The sequence below is a fragment of the Notolepis coatsorum genome (genome assembly GCF_963971535.1).
Source record: "Notolepis coatsorum genome assembly, chromosome: 4".
Lineage (NCBI taxonomy): Eukaryota > Metazoa > Chordata > Actinopteri > Aulopiformes > Paralepididae > Notolepis > Notolepis coatsorum.
Window position 1 is genome coordinate 128,267,075 of NC_140168.1, and position 18,252 is coordinate 128,285,326.

Consider the following 18,252-nt stretch of genomic DNA (forward strand, 5'->3'; position numbering starts at 1 on the left):
CCTCGCGAGCGACGTATATATATGACGTGCATTAAAAGTAAATTTATTATCAGCATTTTAGGTATATTATTTTACATTTCAAAAGGCCCCTCTAGAAAAACGAAGCACAAAAACATAATTGAGAATGGTATAATGGGATCTAGACTGAGAATATTTTAGGAAGGGAGCTGGCATTTCTTTGCAAGGGCGTGGCCATGCAGGTTATCCAGCTAACTGAACTAAACCCTGCCCTCGACCAGGTTCAAACTTTTGATCTGTTGCCATAGTGATTTAGAAATCGCACGTCGGGGAACCGAAAGGTCTAGTTTAAGTCAAGTTATCCTGAAATGATCCGGCTAACTCAGTTAGCCAGGTATGAGGAAAAGGTTCCAGGACTCTGTAGCAGGAAGAACATGTTGTGGATCAGGGACAGTGTCCTTAACATCAACTCTCTCTCTCTCTCTCTCTCTCTCTCTCTCTCTCTCTCTCTCTCTCTCTCTCTCTCTCTCTCTCTCTCTCTCTCTCTCTCTCTCTCTCTCTCTCTCTCTCTCTCTCTCTCTCTCTCTCTCTCTCTCTCTCTCTCTCTCTCTCTCTCTCTCTCTCTCCCCCCCCCTCTCTCCCCCCCTCTACCCCCCTATATCCACCCCCCTCTCTCGCTCCATCCCCCCTCTCTCTCTCTCTCCCCCCTCTCTCCCCCCCTCTCTCTCTCTCCCCCCTCTATCTCTCCCCCCCTCCCTCTCTCCCCCCTCTCTCTTTCTCTCCATCCCCCCTCTCTCTCTCTCTCTCTCTCCCCCCCTCTCTCCCCCCCTCTCTCTCTCTCCCCCCCTCTATCTCTCCCCCCCTCCCTCTCTCCCCCCTCTCTCTCTCTCCCCCCCCCCCCCTCCCTCTCTTACCCCCCTCTCTCTCTTCATCCAGGCCCCACAGCCAGCCTGGTCCTCCTGTCCCAGCTCCAGCCCCTGTCCCGCTCCTCCTCCTCCACGCTGACCCTCTACGTCCCACTGGTCCTGCGTGACGGCACGTCAGGGCTCACCAGCACAGGGACGGTCACTGTGTCTGTCTGCCCCTGCCTGCGGGGCGGGGCGCGGGCCGGCGAGAGGGAGGGGGACCCCGAGGGGGAGGGGGAGGGGGAGGCGGTGTGTCTCCCCCAGCACTCCACCCTGCCCTCCCCCGGCCTCAGCACCGCCGCCCTGCTGGCCATCCTGGCCTGTGTGGCTACGCTGTTAGGTAAATACATCACAGACACGCTAATCAGATACAGTATGATAACAACGCTCTGATCAGATATGATAACAACAATATAACCAGATATGATAACAACACTATAATCAGATATGATAACAACACTATAATCAGATATGATAACAACACTATAACCAGATATGATAACAACACTATAATCAGATATGATAACAACACTATAATCAGATATGATAACAACACTATAATCAGATATGATAACAACACTATAACCAGATATGATAACAACACTATAATCAGATACGATAACAACACTATAATCAGATATGATAACAACACTATAATCACATGATAACAACACTATAATCAGATATGATAACAACACTATAATCACATGATAACAACACTATAATCAGATATGATAACAACACTATAACCAGATATGATAACAAGACTATAACCAGATATGATAACAACACTATAATCAGATATGATAACAACACTATAATCAGATATGATAACAACACTATAATCAGATATGATAACAACACTATAACCAGATATGATAACAACACTTTATTACATGGCCTTTATTTTGTATTTTTTAACAAATGTTTTTTATTTACCCTTTTTTTACATAAAACCAGACACACAATACATTAACAGTAGAAATCCACAATAAAAGGACTATGATCAACATAATAATAACAATAATGACAGTCCAGTACTTAAATAAAATAAATGTAGATTAAAAGATATACCCATATATAAATACAATACAATACATATGCTCTTGCTCGCTCCCCCCCCCCCCCCCCCCCCCCCCCTCCTCAGGACCCCTCTTGGACAATCCATCCATTATTCCGTTTAACACCAGGAATTACAAATTCATATGCTATCCTTTATCCTCTCCACCACATCTAACCAGATTACTATACTGGCTTCATTAACACCTAAAATTCGTGCAGTAGATATCTCTAGATAAATCACATCGAGATAGGTAAGAACCCATACCTTCCGGCACATTTTATCCGGTTGAATCCAGCGTGATGCTATCAGCTTTTTAGCAGCCGTAAGACCGGACAAAATTAGTCTCTTTACCTGTATAGAGGCTGCTAACTGAGAAACATCATTCAACAACAACACAGAAGGCAGTACAGGTATGGTCAGAAATAAAAATTCTGATAATTGCGTGGTTACTTCTTCCCAGAATATCTTAACAGGGGGGCATTCCCAATATGTTACGAAGGATCAGATTAAACCGAATATATATATTTATTATTTGATATATATTGCATAGGATTTGTATATCGTCTGATATCCCTTGTGTATTCTTTGTACATATACACGGAATATCCCTTTAACCTAGTACAGACCATAATATTTCGTTCTCCTATTGGACAGCGGTCCCTTAGGCGCCACTGCCATACCCCCAAGGTCTAGTTCAAAGTCACCGCCAAAGACATGCCTGGACATGAACGGCTCTGCGCAAGAATACGAGACAGGAATAAGGCTGGTACTAGTTTGTTCACCTAACGTATAAATATGGCGCAGGTGAATACAGAAGTAGTTCGAGTTAGTTAACCTATCCAAGTGAAGCCTCACCCACGATACAACGTGCGGTGAAGTAAGGCCTGTTTGGCCCCAAATAGAGCATTGAGACCGCGTGCGAATTGATAACTGAAGTATCAGAGTTTAACGCTGTACCGTCGAGTTCGACCTATTCTATTAATTCAGTAATAGTCTATTTATGTATAGTGTATCGTGCGGCTACCGTTCTACAGTGACCAGCATCACCAACGCTTCCTCGTACCAGCTAGTGTGCTTATCCAGGCTGGGCAGCTTACCCTGGCGCCTTCACCCGAGGAGCCCTAGACGAGGACCGTGTGGACATGTACACTGGATAACCTACCCGACGACTGCATAGCCCTTTTCGGCTGGATTATATTTGCTTTGGTCCTGTATCTGATGGAGCGGAGAATCGTCTACACCCACAACTGTGTGGGATTTACCCTGTGAGGAGCATCGTCGAGCCCGCCCCTAAGACGCCTGAGGCTGGCTAGCTTTCTTCCATGCTGCACCGCATACCGGAGAATAGCTGCTGCTTTCGTCTGCCGATCAAGGGAGTAATGTACCGTCTCCCGTAGCTGGAGCTTATTGATTCCCCGGTGATCCAGACTTTCGTTACCGACAAATCCTCTCCCCTTGCTGGCCTACAACCGGAGGGACCCTACCAGTATCTCCTGCTGCCCTACTAGTGTACCATAGATATAATTCCTAAGATACAGGTAATATGATAATGGACTTACGTTATTGATTTGCTCACGCACATTCTTCGCCTTATAAGCGCGACCCTACGTAAAGTATTGTTATATACTATCATTGCTGCTAATAAATATTATTATAACCCAGATTTGTGGGGAACCGTGTCATTGTGGAAGTGTTCATCTGATATACCTGTGTACTGTATGGCCAGTAGTAATGTACATAAGACAGTAGTGGTTTAATGATACCATACTTATTAATACAGTCAGGGAATTGTACCCCTCAGTTACAATTGGTCCTTCGAGCCGGATGGTAATTAGCGTAATATTAATATAATATTAATATTAACATGGCCGATAATGAACACTCCACAAACGGTTCTCCTAAACTAGATCGCCCGCAGCGCAGACAGCAGCCACCTCTTTCCCTAGAGGACTACGCTGACAGTCTACTACCTAGCTTTATAAAGAAGTTAAGTACGGATAAAATAAATAAAGCGGATAGTAAAAGTATGTCAAACCCTACCGACCAGGCGACCCCGCCAGTAGAGACCCTAGTGGGTTCTAACGTAACTGACCAAGCTCACGGGGGGGACCAGGAGGGACCTGACATGACTTTACCCCCCGCCGACGCCAACGAGGTAGTCCCCGGAGAGCTCCAGGATAAAGAAAGCCCTCCAGGGACGGGACCCGACCCACTACCAGAAGAGAAGCGCGCCCAGGAGACGGACCTCGAGGCGCGCCCAGAGAGCAGATCTCCAACGAGCACTGCCAGAAGCCGATCACCTCCGCCGGTGTCTTCCCCCAGCGAAGCGGACAAGATGCTGGCGCAGGCACTCATCGCCACCCTGGCAGCCTCCACCGAACGCGATCGACTTCAAGCGCAACAGACGAGCGAGCGCGAACAAGCTGCAGACAAACGAGAGCGCCTTCACGCGCAACTCCAAGCGCAAGCCCTCAGTGAATGCGAACATTCTGCAACCGAGCGAGAGCGCTTCCAGGCGCAACAAAGGAGTGAAGACGACCGCATAAGACTGGAGACCAGACGCCTTCAGACGGAAGAGAACATTGAAAGAAGCCGCCGCGAAGCAGTGCGCGACGCCGCCCATGCCCAGCGCGAGGCAGAGCGCGACCGGCTGCAGGCGCAGCTGATGGACAAATTGATTGCCATGGCGACACCCCCTCACTCCGCACGGAGCTCCCGGAGATCATCACGACAAGGGTCTAGGGCACATTCCTCTACCCGACCAAGCGACCCGGGACCCCGCCAACAGGAGGATCCTGTCCACGTCTCCGAACCCCCTCCCCGGCCGGTCCATACGAGACCCAGCAACCGGGTAAAACCGGACCACGCCGAGAGACTGAACAGAAGACTCCAGGACCTAGCAGAGGAAGAGGAGGAGGAAGAGGAGGAATGTCAAGCCGACCAGCAGCAACGTACTCTGGACCAGGAGGCCCAGTACAGCCCCGACCAGCAGCAACGTACTCTGGACCAGGAGGCCCAGTACAGCCCCGACCAGCAGCAACGTACTCTGGACCAGGAGGTCCAGTACAGCCCAGACATCAGCCCCGAGGCACTGCGCTACAAACCCCCCACTCAACTCACGGGTGAGTTTGACGCACCGCCAGCCCCGAGGAACAGCACCTGGGTACCCGGGCTTCGGTACCCACCAAGTACCAGCCCAAGACGACACGCACGGGGAGACTCGCCCAGGAGGCCTCTCCCCCAACGCTCACCGATGTGCCAGCCATCCATGGCATCGTACCTTGGCACACCGACGTTCCCGGACTTCACACACGAGAACCGAGCACAGTACACCGAGCTACGAATGTGCTTAGAGACAATGATGTCCGATGTACCAGATGAAACGTACAAGTATGCTATCCTACTCAAGCACCTGAAGGTGCCCAGAGCGCACAATATAGCGCTGGCATATTCCAACTCTACTACCCCATACACCGCGGCTCTAGTAGCCCTCGACCAACGTTATGGACGCATATGGGACTACGTGATACAGGAGATAAGAGACATTGACCGTCTCCCCCCAGCCAGAGACAACAGAGCACTAGATGACCTCTCTATCAAGGTACAGTCCCTGGTAGGGATGCTGGGGTCCCAAAAGGAAAAAGGGATATACGAACTGTACGCTAACTCTAATGTAGAGAGAATATTAGAGAAGCTCCCTCCCGTCCGACAAGAGCGTTTTCGGCGGCAGAGAGACCACCGTGACCCCAACGGCCCAGAGGCATCCCTCCTAGACCTGTCTGAGTTCCTCGCCAGGGAGGTCAGCAGCTTACGACTGGACACGTTCATATGGAGTGGACCAAGCCCAAGACCAGGACCTCGGGGATTAAATGATAACCGCCGGTCGGTGACCGTTATGCACCAAGCCGAATCAGTACTGCCGCACAAGAACCACAACACCCCCTCGACGAAAGAGGAGTGGAAGATTGAATGCCAGTACTGTGAAGGGGAACATCGGCTGTATCAATGCGACACTTTCGGGAAGCTGACCACGGACGAGGTGAGTCAGTGGATCAAGGACCACCGCCGCTGCTTCCGCTGCGCGCGCAGCCATATGGCAGCTGAGTGCCGCTTGAAGAAGAAGTGCAGCAGGTGCGGTGGCGCCCACTTGGAGGTCATGCACGACATCAACAGGCGTCAGCCAGGACAACAGAGTGGGCCCGTCGCGGTAATGTACCATGCCGAGGCGGTGGCACCAGTACCAAAGATCCACCAGACCGCTCCCTACTGTACCGACTGCTACAGCAGACACTGGGAGTCACGGTGCTACTCGGACGACCGCGAGTCGGCACCACCCCAGACGATCCAAAGCAACCGACCAACAGGAGTGCTCCACATTGACCAGCATAGCGGGACCCCCCGAGTGCTCATCAAAGTGGTCAGAGTGCTCCTGAGCTACGAGGACAAGGTCCTGGACACTTACGCCGTCCTGGACGACGGGTCTGAAAAGACTCTCCTCCTCGCTTCCGCAGCAGCCCAGTTGGGCCTGCGGGGTGCCAAAGGTACCATGACAATACGCACCATCAGAAGGGACCAGAAGACCATAAAAGGTGAGAAGGTCTCCTTCAAGATAGCAGCGGTGGACCAGCCCGAGAAGCAGTATAGTATAACCAACGTCTTCACCAGCCACGACATAGGCCTATCACAGTACACCTACCCCATCCCACAGCTGATGGCTAAGTATGTGCACCTACGTCAACTACCTATACCGCTTATCGACGGCGCCACACCGACCCTGCTCATCGGCTCCGATCACGCGGACCTCATTCTCCCAATTGAGGCGGCCCACATCGGACCCAAAGGATGCCCAGTCGCGGTTCAGACCCGACTGGGGTGGACGCTCCAGGGCCCCCTCTACGGACATGACAGTCAACCCACGTCTACACGCTGCCTACACACAAAGGCGAGCGACACCGGCCACTCCCTCGTACAGCCCGTTGAGAGGCTATTGACATTAAGCGAGAGGCCTGTGAGAGAACCGTGGGCACAAGAGGGAGTTCGGAACTCCACCCCCCTCAGCTGCGCTTCAGACGTGGCTGACCTCGAACCCAGCACCCCAAGCGAGTTGCCAAGGCTCCCTGACTCGCTTAATGACGACCATGACCCCTGACTTTGTGAACTGCCCTACCCTCACAACGGACATTGAGTAGTGGACAGTGCGGTTAATCTGTCTCTGCTTATCTAATTAGGTGGGACTAATTAGGAGGCGGCTGTTACGAAGGATCAGATTAAACCGAATATATATATTTATTATTTGATATATATTGCATAGGATTTGTATATCGTCTGATATCCCTTGTGTATTCTTTGTACATATACACGGAATATCCCTTTAACCTAGTACAGACCATAATATTTCGTTCTCCTATTGGACAGCGGTCCCTTAGGCGCCACTGCCATACCCCCAAGGTCTAGTTCAAAGTCACCGCCAAAGACATGCCTGGACATGAACGGCTCTGCGCAAGAATACGAGACAGGAATAAGGCTGGTACTAGTTTGTTCACCTAACGTATAAATATGGCGCAGGTGAATACAGAAGTAGTTCGAGTTAGTTAACCTATCCAAGTGAAGCCTCACCCACGATACAACGTGCGGTGAAGTAAGGCCTGTTTGGCCCCAAATAGAGCATTGAGACCGCGTGCGAATTGATAACTGAAGTATCAGAGTTTAACGCTGTACCGTCGAGTTCGACCTATTCTATTAATTCAGTAATAGTCTATTTATGTATAGTGTATCGTGCGGCTACCGTTCTACAGTGACCAGCATCACCAACGCTTCCTCGTACCAGCTAGTGTGCTTATCCAGGCTGGGCAGCTTACCCTGGCGCCTTCACCCGAGGAGCCCTAGACGAGGACCGTGTGGACATGTACACTGGATAACCTACCCGACGACTGCATAGCCCTTTTCGGCTGGATTATATTTGCTTTGGTCCTGTATCTGATGGAGCGGAGAATCGTCTACACCCACAACTGTGTGGGATTTACCCTGTGAGGAGCATCGTCGAGCCCGCCCCTAAGACGCCTGAGGCTGGCTAGCTTTTTTCCATGCTGCACCGCATACCGGAGAATAGCTGCTGCTTTCGTCTGCCGATCAAGGGAGTAATGTACCGTCTCCCGTAGCTGGAGCTTATTGATTCCCCGGTGATCCAGACTTTCGTTACCGACAAATCCTCTCCCCTTGCTGGCCTACAACCGGAGGGACCCTACCAGTATCTCCCGCTGCCCTACTAGTGTACCATAGATATAATTCCTAAGATACAGGTGGTATTCATTATCTCCTGCGTAATATGATAATGGACTTATGTTATTGATTTGCTCACGCACATTCTTCGCCTTATAAGCGCGACCCTACGTAAAGTATTGTTATATACTATCATTGCTGCTAATAAATATTATTATAACCCAGATTTGTGTGGAACCGTGTCATTGTGGAAGTGTTCATCTGATATACCTGTGTACTGTATGGCCAGTAGTAATGTACATAAGACAGTAGTGGTTTAATGATACCATACTTATTAATACAGTCAGGGAATTGTACCCCTCAGTTACACAATACATATGCATAAATGTACCAATATCACCGTTTAAACATAAGGAGCATCGAGAGTCTTGTTTAAGCCCCATTAGGTGCAAACGTCTAGGAGTTAAGTAAATCCTATGAATAAAATTAAGATTAATCTGTTGATGATCAGGGTTGCGTGATGACATCCGTACGTTTGCCCAAACTTCATCCCAATCAAAATCTACTTCCAAGTTTGGTATATCCTTCCTCCAGACTAAGTCTAGAGGAAGGACCTCATATGAGGACGTAAGTAAGTGACGATAAAAATCAGAGACAAAGCCTCTCGGTGTCTCCTTATCATAAAAGAATTTGTGATATCTGTGGTGCTCAAGTGGCACCTTTAATGGGACTCCATGAGCCCTTAAAGCTGCTCTTAATTGTAGATAGAATAAAAAGTGGAATTGGTGAGGTTAAATTTGTTAGATATCTCTTTATAGCTGCAAAAACCCCGGTCGTTGAAGACATCCCCCAATGTATGTATGCCCTTCTTTTCCCATTTGGTAAATCTGATAGGTTGTTGTGCAATAAGGAGTGAATTGTTATTAAATAGGGGAGAATGACTATGCCATTTATGTTGGTTAGTAAATTGTTTCTGTGTGTCACGCCATATCCGGATCACATGTGTAATAAGAGGGCCAAATTTCAAGTTGCATTGCTTAATTGATAAGTTGGTGTATACTATATCCTGAAGTCTATGTGGTGCCACTATTTTCTCCTCTAATGGTCTCCAGGATACAGATGCTTGAGAATCAAACCAGGTGATCAGTGGTCTTAAAGAGAACGCTTTAAAATAGTAGCTGAAGTCTGGGAATGCTAAACCCCTGTCGGCTTTATTTCTCTGTGCAGTGGATCTTTTTATTCGTGGAGGTTTGTTGTTCCAAATAAATGTATATGCGGCAGATTGTAATATTTGCTAGTAACCAACAGGGGGGGGGGGGGTAACGGCAACATTGAGCTGAAAAAGTTGATTCTAGGCAAAACATCCATCTTAACTATTGATGCTCGGGCCTGTATTGAGTTTTTTTAGTTTGGACCACCTGCCGAAGTCGTTTGTGATCCTATTTAGGAATCCGGTATAATTATACTTCACCGTTTGGCAGATGGTGGGGAATATTTCGACTCCAAGACATCTAAAGTGTTCTACCATTGGTATATTTACTGGGAGTGAGGTAGCCTTCACAGACACATTAAGTGGAAGGAAGGCTGATTTTGGCCAGTTTATCTTAAATCCTGATAGATTGCCAAAATCATCTATTACCTTGAGAAGATGAGGTAGTGAGGTGGTAGGGTTTTGCATGCACATTATTACATCGTCCGCATATAAACTGATATGATGCTGTGTGCCCTTAATTGAAATCGGCTCTATGGATTGGGATTGTCTTATATACTGTGCCAAAGGTTCTAGAGATAGAGCAAACAGTCCGGGACTAAGAGGACAACCCTGTCTGGACGAATGCGACACAGGGAAGTTTGAGGAGGTGAATTTCCTTGTTATAATCATGGCCGACGGATCTGTGTATAGTACTTTGATCATATTAATTAATCCATCTCCTAACCCCATCCTTCCAAGTACTGCCCATAAATGAGACCATTCCAACCTATCAAAGGCCTTCATCGCATTCAAGGATAATACAGCTACAGGAGGTACAGCTGCCTTGCTGGCGTCTATCACATGCAGTAACCGTCTAATATTATCCGTGATCAGGCGGCCTCTTATGAAGCCTGTCTGATCAGGATGAACTAAAGATGTCATATGCTTTTGAAGTCTGATGGCTAGTACCTTAGCGTACAGCTTAATATCGGTTCCGAGGAGGCTTAAGGGTCTATAACTACCACAATCGGTGGGGTCTTTGTCTTTTTTAAGAAGGTTAGAGTAAAACGGACTGTTGGTCCTTAATAGCGGGTATATCAGCAAATTGTGCATTGGATCGTATCTTCATAGCTAGGTGACTCGGTTTAGAGCCATGAAAGTAATAATGTTGTCTTGTACTGCGTATTTGAAATTCAGATTGTTGTCTTAAAATGGAGTTAATCTCTTTTTTTTAACACTTTAATTTGAGACTCCAATTGACATTAGTAGTTGCGTTATAAAGAGGAGAACAACGACGAGTGTAGCGTTTCCAGTTCTACCAATTTGGATTGACGTTTCTTGCGGAGGTTGGAGGCAAAGACAGTAGTGTTTTCCTTAATAAAACCCTTTACCGATCTCCATAACATTCTGGGGTCTTGTACCGAACCTGCATTAATCTGCAGGAAATCATTTAGTTTAATGTTCAATTGTAAATTGAATTCAGTGTTTTTCAACAGTGTCGAGTTAAAACACCATCTTGGGGCTCGGGATGTCATTCTACTAAATGAACCCTTTAGGAGTAAATAGCTGTGATCTGATAGTGCACTGGGTACCAATTCCACATCAAAGCTATCAGATAGTCTAGGGGAAGCAAAAACATAATCTATTCTAGAAAATGTCTTGTGTCTTGCTGAGAAAAAAGAGTACTCTCGGGCCGTTGGGTTGAGTAATCGTCACAGATAATTTACACCTGTATCCTTGGCCCAAGCCTGTAATGCATTAGAGGCCTGTTTCTGATCATTGGAAGTGTTGAGATTAGATTTATCAATCAAGGGATCCCAGATGGCATTAAAATCCACACCAGTTATAAATGAATACTCAGGGAGATCCAACATTGTTCTAGTGAGAGTAGCGTAGAAGTTAGCGTCATAAAGATTAGGAGCATAAGCCGCTACCAAAGCGATTTTCTTGATACTGTAATCTATTTTAGCAATGGTTACTCAGCCGTCTGCATCAGACCATACGTCCAGCAATTTAATATTCAACTTTCGTTTCACAATTATAGCTACACCACAAGATCTAGTTCCAAAAGATGAGTAGCTTATATTTTGATATATTTTATCCGCCAGCTTTACATTGTCAGCCAATAAAAGGTGCGTTTCGCTTAAAAGAGCCACATCAACCTGTTTGTTTTTCATCAATGTAAGCACGCTTTTGAGTTTATGTTGCATGTTTAGACCCCCAGTATTCCAAATCAATATATTCAAACTAGCCATAATCTAAACATGTTGCAGTATTTCTGTTTGTAATTCGTCTGGAGTAGCGATTCATAATAGATATATATCCAACTATTGAGGTCCTGTTGAGAGCCGCGCTTGAGCATGATAACAAACATATAGAAGACACATACATATAATCCCCTATCCCCATTTCCCTCCCTCCCTTTAAAGTATACGACCAGTCTGCCCAAAACGAGCAATTCATCCTTAACTTTCCTATGCAAATTGCCATATGATCTAAAACTATTGATTCTACCATTAGTAGAATGTCAACAGTGGATTGGCCACTCTCCCGTTAAATAAAAAGGAGATATGAAAAAAATTAAGAAAATAAAAAAAATATGCCTCAAATATCATAGTATATTCACTTAAACATTATACGAACTTGTGTAAGTTAAAACACACTGAAGAATAAAAGAGGGGTATTGGACTAAATTAGAGAGACCTCAAAGAGTAGAGAACATTTACTTAAAACTTAAAAGAACTTTGCTAAGTTTAAACACCTGGATGAAATAAAATGGAAAAGTAGTGGAGCTATTGCAAAATGATAAAAAAAAGGTTTTTAAATATGTATATGCAGTTCGTCCCCCAAGCCAGGCGTGGGCGATGTTCCGCTGTGAAGATCTAAGCTGTGTGTATAGTCACAGAATGTTTGGGTGTAAATGTGTGCGCGTATCTATGTGTGTGTGTGATTGTTCGTGTGTGTGTGTCGAGGGCTTGGTGCGGGACATGGGATCCGGAATCCGTTATAATCTTGAAGCTGTCTATGAGCTCTGTCAAGCGGTAATTGGGGGTGTCTCTCGCGCCGGGCCCTCGACATGTACTATCCGTGCTGGCGTATGTGCGCGCAGATGCTCAAATGCTCGTCCTCTCCCCTCCCCCTTATTATCACTGCTAAGGTTATAACTATTAAGGATATTTAAATATGGTATTTGAGTACTATTGTTTTGTATTAGAACAGGCGTATGTGTATGAATATACATGTAGATATAGGGATATATATACAACTTAGATTTGGATATGGTGATAATAATTTATTTAAAAATAAATCTTGATTTTGTTGTTACTTACTCTATTTTCACTTTTCCATTATTTTGCATATAATACCCCCTTTCTTTTGTACTATTATTTATGTTTTCACTCCTATTTTATATGTTTTGTTAATGATATTATTATATATATATTTTTTCTTTTCCAATAGATTTTTTAATTGTATTATTATTTTTTATTATTATTATTATTAATTTTCTTTTTCTTTTATATATACATTTATTTGTATCTCTATTTTGTCTATCTGATATAGTCCAATAGGGCTGCCATAGGCTATTCATTTGACTTTACCCTGCTTGACCTGGTTCCCTACCCAGGGGGGTTGATATTGTTGGCTTTCATACGGTCTATTCTAATATACTTAAATGGACATAACTGTGAATAAGACAGGAACCTCGTATGCTCAAGAATGTTAGTGATTATATCATATGGAAATGACACAGGAGCCCTGCTGCTAGTTCTAGTTCTTAGGACCTTATTTTCACTGCTATGGTTATAATTATTAAGGATATTTAAATATGCTACTTGAGTATTATTATTTTGTATAAAAACAGGCGTAGGTGAGAAGGCGGCTAGGTGGTGTAGTGGTCAAAGGCACTCGCCACCAGTGTGGAGACGCTAGGATTCGCGTGTTCGAATCCAGCTCTCCACATTGTTTTTCAGTTTGGCTGGTCGTCTGCAGTAATACACATTGGCCGTATTACGGGGAGGGAAAACTGAAGGGTGGGGATCGAACGTTGTGAACAAGCGACTCCTACAAGTCGGTTGGTGCGCCTGCGCAGTAGAATCAGGAAGTGTCGGGGGCAGCGTGAGCCTCCCACGCGTTACTCCTCGACACTGAGAGGTCGAGCTGCGCAGGTGAAAAGATGCGACTGCTGTTACCTCAAGTACCGGAGGGGACTTGTGCTATGTATGACTTAGTCCACATTGCAGCCGGCTTGTGGGAGGCAAGAAACAGCGTTCGTGACAGGGGAGGGTTGAATTGGATGATACGAAATTGGGATGGGAGAAAAATATAGAAAAAATGGGAGAAAAAGTGGATCAAAAAAAAAAACAGGCGTAGGTGTATGAATGTACATATGTAGATATATGGGTATATATACAACTTAGATATACATTTGGATATAATAATAATAATTTATTTATAAATAAATCTTGATTTTGTTGTTACTTACTTTTTTGACTTTTCCATTTTTTTTATATATAATGCCCCTTTTTTGTATTATTTATGGTTTCACTCCTATTTTTTATTTTGTTAATGATATTATTGTACATATATATATTCTCTCTTCTAATATATATTTTTTTATTTTTTATTATTATTTTTTTATTATTGTTATTATTATTAGTATGTGTATGTTCAAGTTCAAGTTCTTTAATAGTTGTCATACAGAAGTACAGAATACTTTCATACAAAATGCTTCTTACTGTTACGCTCCAGAGACTGTGCTAGACAAGATAGTATCAAATAACATAATAACATAATATAGCATGAATTTAGAAGAAGAAAATGAGGTCACAGTGTTCGGTATAGACATATGTACAATGTTCTGAGTTACCATATAATATACAATACACAATACTATGCAGTGTACTAATGTACAGTACTATCTAGTGCAAAGCAGAAATGGGATGAGGTACAATTTTAGGTACAATTTACAGTAAGGTGTACGAGTTGTAGTGCAATCCTTCATCCATAAATATAAAGTGTGGGGAGTGGGTGCTACAGTGTGTTTGTTTAAAGTGGGTGTGTGCTATAAAGTGTGTGGAGTGGGTGCTACAGTGTGTTTGTTTAAAGTGGGTGTGTGCGTGTGGATGTGTGTGCTATGTGCGTTTGGTGGTTGTTGTTGTGTAGTGTTCATTCATTGTTCGTTTAGCAGCCTGATGGCCTGGGGATAGAAGCTACTTCTGAGTCTTTCTGTGCTCGCCTTGAGACTCCTGTATCGCTTGCCTGACCGCAGCAGTTCGAAGAGGCAGTTGTTCGGGTGACTGGAGTCTTTAATGATTCTCTTAGCCTTGCCCTTGCAACGCTGGGGATAGAAGCTACTTCTGAGTCTTTCTGTGCTCGCCTTGAGACTCCTGTATCGCTTGCCTGACCGCAGCAGTTCGAAGAGGCAGTTGTTCGGGTGACTGGAGTCTTTAATGATTCTCTTAGCCTTGCCCTTGCAACGCTTGTGCGTTCGGCTGAACGTGTCACTCTTTGTAGTCTGCTTTGGTCTTTTGCAGTGCTATTCCCAAACCAGGAGGTGATGTTGCCGGTCAAGATGCTCTCTATTGTACATGAGTAGAAGTTCTTAAGGATCTTCTGGCTGACTTGGAACTTCCTTAGGCGCCTGAGGAAGTAGAGGCGTTGTCGTGCCTTCTTCACCACACTGTTAATGTGTGTGGTCCATGTCAAGTCCTCGGATATGTAGGCTCCGAGGTACTTGAAGCTGTTGACTCTCTCAACCGGTGCCCCGTCGATGCTGAGGGGGCTGTAGTCCTTGACCCCCGACCTCCTGAAGTCCACAATCATCTCCTTTGTTTTGCTGACGTTCAGGGAGAGGCTGTTTTCCTGGCACCATCCCGCCAGGACCTTGACCTCTTCCAGGTAGGCCCTCTCGTCGTTGGCAGAGATCAGGCCCACCACCACTGTGTCGTCAGCAAATTTGACGATTGTATTGCTACTCCGCTGAGCCACACAGTCGTGTGTGTACAGGGAGTAGAGGAGGGGACTCAGAACACAGCCCTGGGGGGCCCCTATGTTGAGGGTGATGGATGAGGAGGTGCAGTTGCCTGCTCTCACCACCTGGGGTCTGCCAGTCAGGAAGTCCAAGACCCACTGGCAGAGGTCATAGCCCAAGCCCAGGTCCCTGAGCTTGGCTATGAGTATGGAGGGGACTATGGTATTGAATGCCGAGCTGTAGTCGATGAATAGCATTCTCACATAGTTCCCCTGCCTCTTGTCCAGGTGTGATGCTGCTGTGTGCAGCACATGGGATATGGCGTCCTCCGTGGACCTGTTGGGGCGGTATGCAAATTGCAGGGGGTCCATGTTGATGGGGAGGGAGGAGCAGATGTAGCCCTTTACTAGCTTCTCAAAGCACTTCATGGCTATGGAGGTGAGAGCTACAGGGCGGTAGTCGTTGAGGCAAGCAGGCTTGGATTTTTTGGGTACAGGGATAATAGTGGACTTCTTCAGGCAGGTGGGGATGACAGCCTGTTCTAAGGACAGGTTAAATATGTCAGTGAATACTGGGGCCAGTTGGTCGGCACAGACTTTTAGGACGCGGCCGGGGATGCCGTCCGGACCTGCTGCCTTCCTGATATTCACTTTTTTAAAGGTCCGCCTCACCTCATGCTCTGTTACCCTGAACACTGCGCCTCCATCAGCAGCCGACCCCCCCCCCCCCCATTGCCGAGGCTTGTGAGCTGGTGTTGTTATTACCAGCATCAAACCTCGCATAGAAGGTATTGAGGTCGTTTGCTAAGGAGATGTCACTGTTCAGTTTGAGGGAGGCGCCTTTGTAGTCTGTCATCGTTTTGAGCCCCTGCCACATAGCTCTAGAGTCAGCTTGTTCAAACTGGAGTTCAATTTTATCCCTGTAGCGCCGTTTGGCCTCTGACACTGTCCTCCTTACGTTGTGTCGCGCCACCTTGTGGTCATTCATGTTGCCTGCCACTAGGCCGTCATTGTATGCTTTGGTGCGCTCTCTCAGAGCTTCACGGACGGATTTGTCTACCCAGGGTTTTTGATTTGGGTAAACTTTCATTTTGGTAGTGGGGATTGTTTCTTTCACCCTAGTACAGACATAGTCCAGCACTGTCTCCGTGTAGGCATTAATGTTATCTGTGTCGCGGAACACAATCCAGTCTGTGTGGTGAAACACTGACCGGATCGTCTCTTCTGACGTCAGATCCCATTTCTGCACCTCTCGCGAGACTACGGGAGTACTTTTAATTCTCTGTCTGTACTTTGGTGAAAGGAAAATGGATGCGTGATCTGACTTGCCAAAGCCACTATCAGAATGAGCCTTGTAGCCACCTTTAAATTGCGTGTAACAGTGATCTAGGATGTTACCGCCTCTGGTGTTGCAAGTCACATGCTGATAGAAGTCGGGCAATACCTTTCTCAGATTGGCGCTATTGAAATCTCCCAGTACTAAAATGGCGGCGTTAACGTTAGCCACTTGTATTCTATTTACCTCGTCGTGTAGTCTGGAGAGCGCAACCTTGTTGCTGGCTTGCGGTGGAATATACACTCCGACCAGGACGATCGCCGTTAACTCCCTCGGGAGGAAGAAAGGACGACACTTGATGGTTATATATTCCAGTTCTGGGGAGCAGTGGTTGGATAATTCCTTCACGTTCGTTGGATCACTCCAATTTTTGTTAAACATGAAGGCAATACCTCCTCCACGTTGTTTACCGGACTCTGATGATGTCCGATCCTTTCGATGGATAAAGAAGTGATCCGCTGGTTGAATTGCGTGATCTGGAACCTCCGGTGTGAGCCATGTTTCGGTGAAGCAAAGGACATTGCAGTCCCTAACGTCTCTTTGATATTGAATCCTTGCTCGGATGTCATCCAGTTTATTGTCTATTGATTGTACATTGGCTAGCAATATACTGGGAAGTGGTGTACGGTGGCGTCTGGATCTCAGCCTGTTTCGGATCCCAGCCCTCTTTCCTCGTCGTCTTTTCCTGGGCTCTGGGAACAAAGGGTCTGGTCCTAATCTCCGGAGAATTTCTTCAGGCCATTGGTGTGGTTCGGAAAGCTGATCCAGCGAGTAATCCAGTTGGTAAGTTTCCCGTAATCCAATGTCTATGAGTGACTGACGGTCATATACATTAAATGCACCAACAGTTGGTACGCACAAAACTCTAAAAACTATAAATATTAACAAAAGTAAACACAGTCTCGACGGAGCGAACAGAGAGGCAGCCGGTCGGGGCGGCGCCATCATACACATGTATATATATATATGTGTGTATATATATATATGTGTGTATATATATATATATATATATATATATATATATATATGTGTGTGTGTATGTATGTATATATATATATATATATATATATATATATATATATATATATATATATATATATTCTTTTTATAAATTTATTTTTATCTTTATTTTTTCTATCTGATATAGTCCAATAGGGCTGCCATAGGCTATTCATGTGACCCTGTTTGACCTGTTTCCCTACCCAGGGGTGCTGATATTGTTGGCTTTCATATGGTCTATTCTAATATAATTAAATGGACATAACTGTGAATAAGACAGGAGCCTAGTTTGCTCAAAAATGTTAGTGATTATGTCATACGGAAGTGACACAGTAATTGGAGCCCTGCTGCTAGTTCTAGTCCTTAGGACAAGCTTAGGGAGGTGTATGTTCTCCGCAAGGAGTGGTTGGGTGTCAGGGAAATTGGGTGTTAGATCCTACAAGTTTGTTTGTGTTAGTTTTGTCTGTGTTAGTTTTGTCCTCTCTCCTCGCCTCCTTTCAACAAGATCCTATGCTACCTCATCACATACCCTGATATCTGAATATGGCTAATGCATCGAATAAGAGAGGAGCAAGTCTAAGATTTGTCTCTTGGAACGTCAAAGGCATCA

The 18,252-nt window shown here is 45.7% G+C and overlaps 1 protein-coding gene across 1 annotated transcript in view; it reads left to right on the top strand.

Annotated features, from left to right (window-relative positions):
• cdh24b (cadherin 24, type 2b) overlaps positions 1–18,252 on the top strand; it is a gene marked incomplete at both ends in the record, with an annotated part of 663,530 nt that overhangs the window by 638,634 nt on the left and 6,644 nt on the right. The window contains 1 exon segment of the mRNA XM_084312100.1: positions 895–1,203. Coding sequence (XP_084168226.1) covers positions 895–1,203 — 309 coding nt within the window.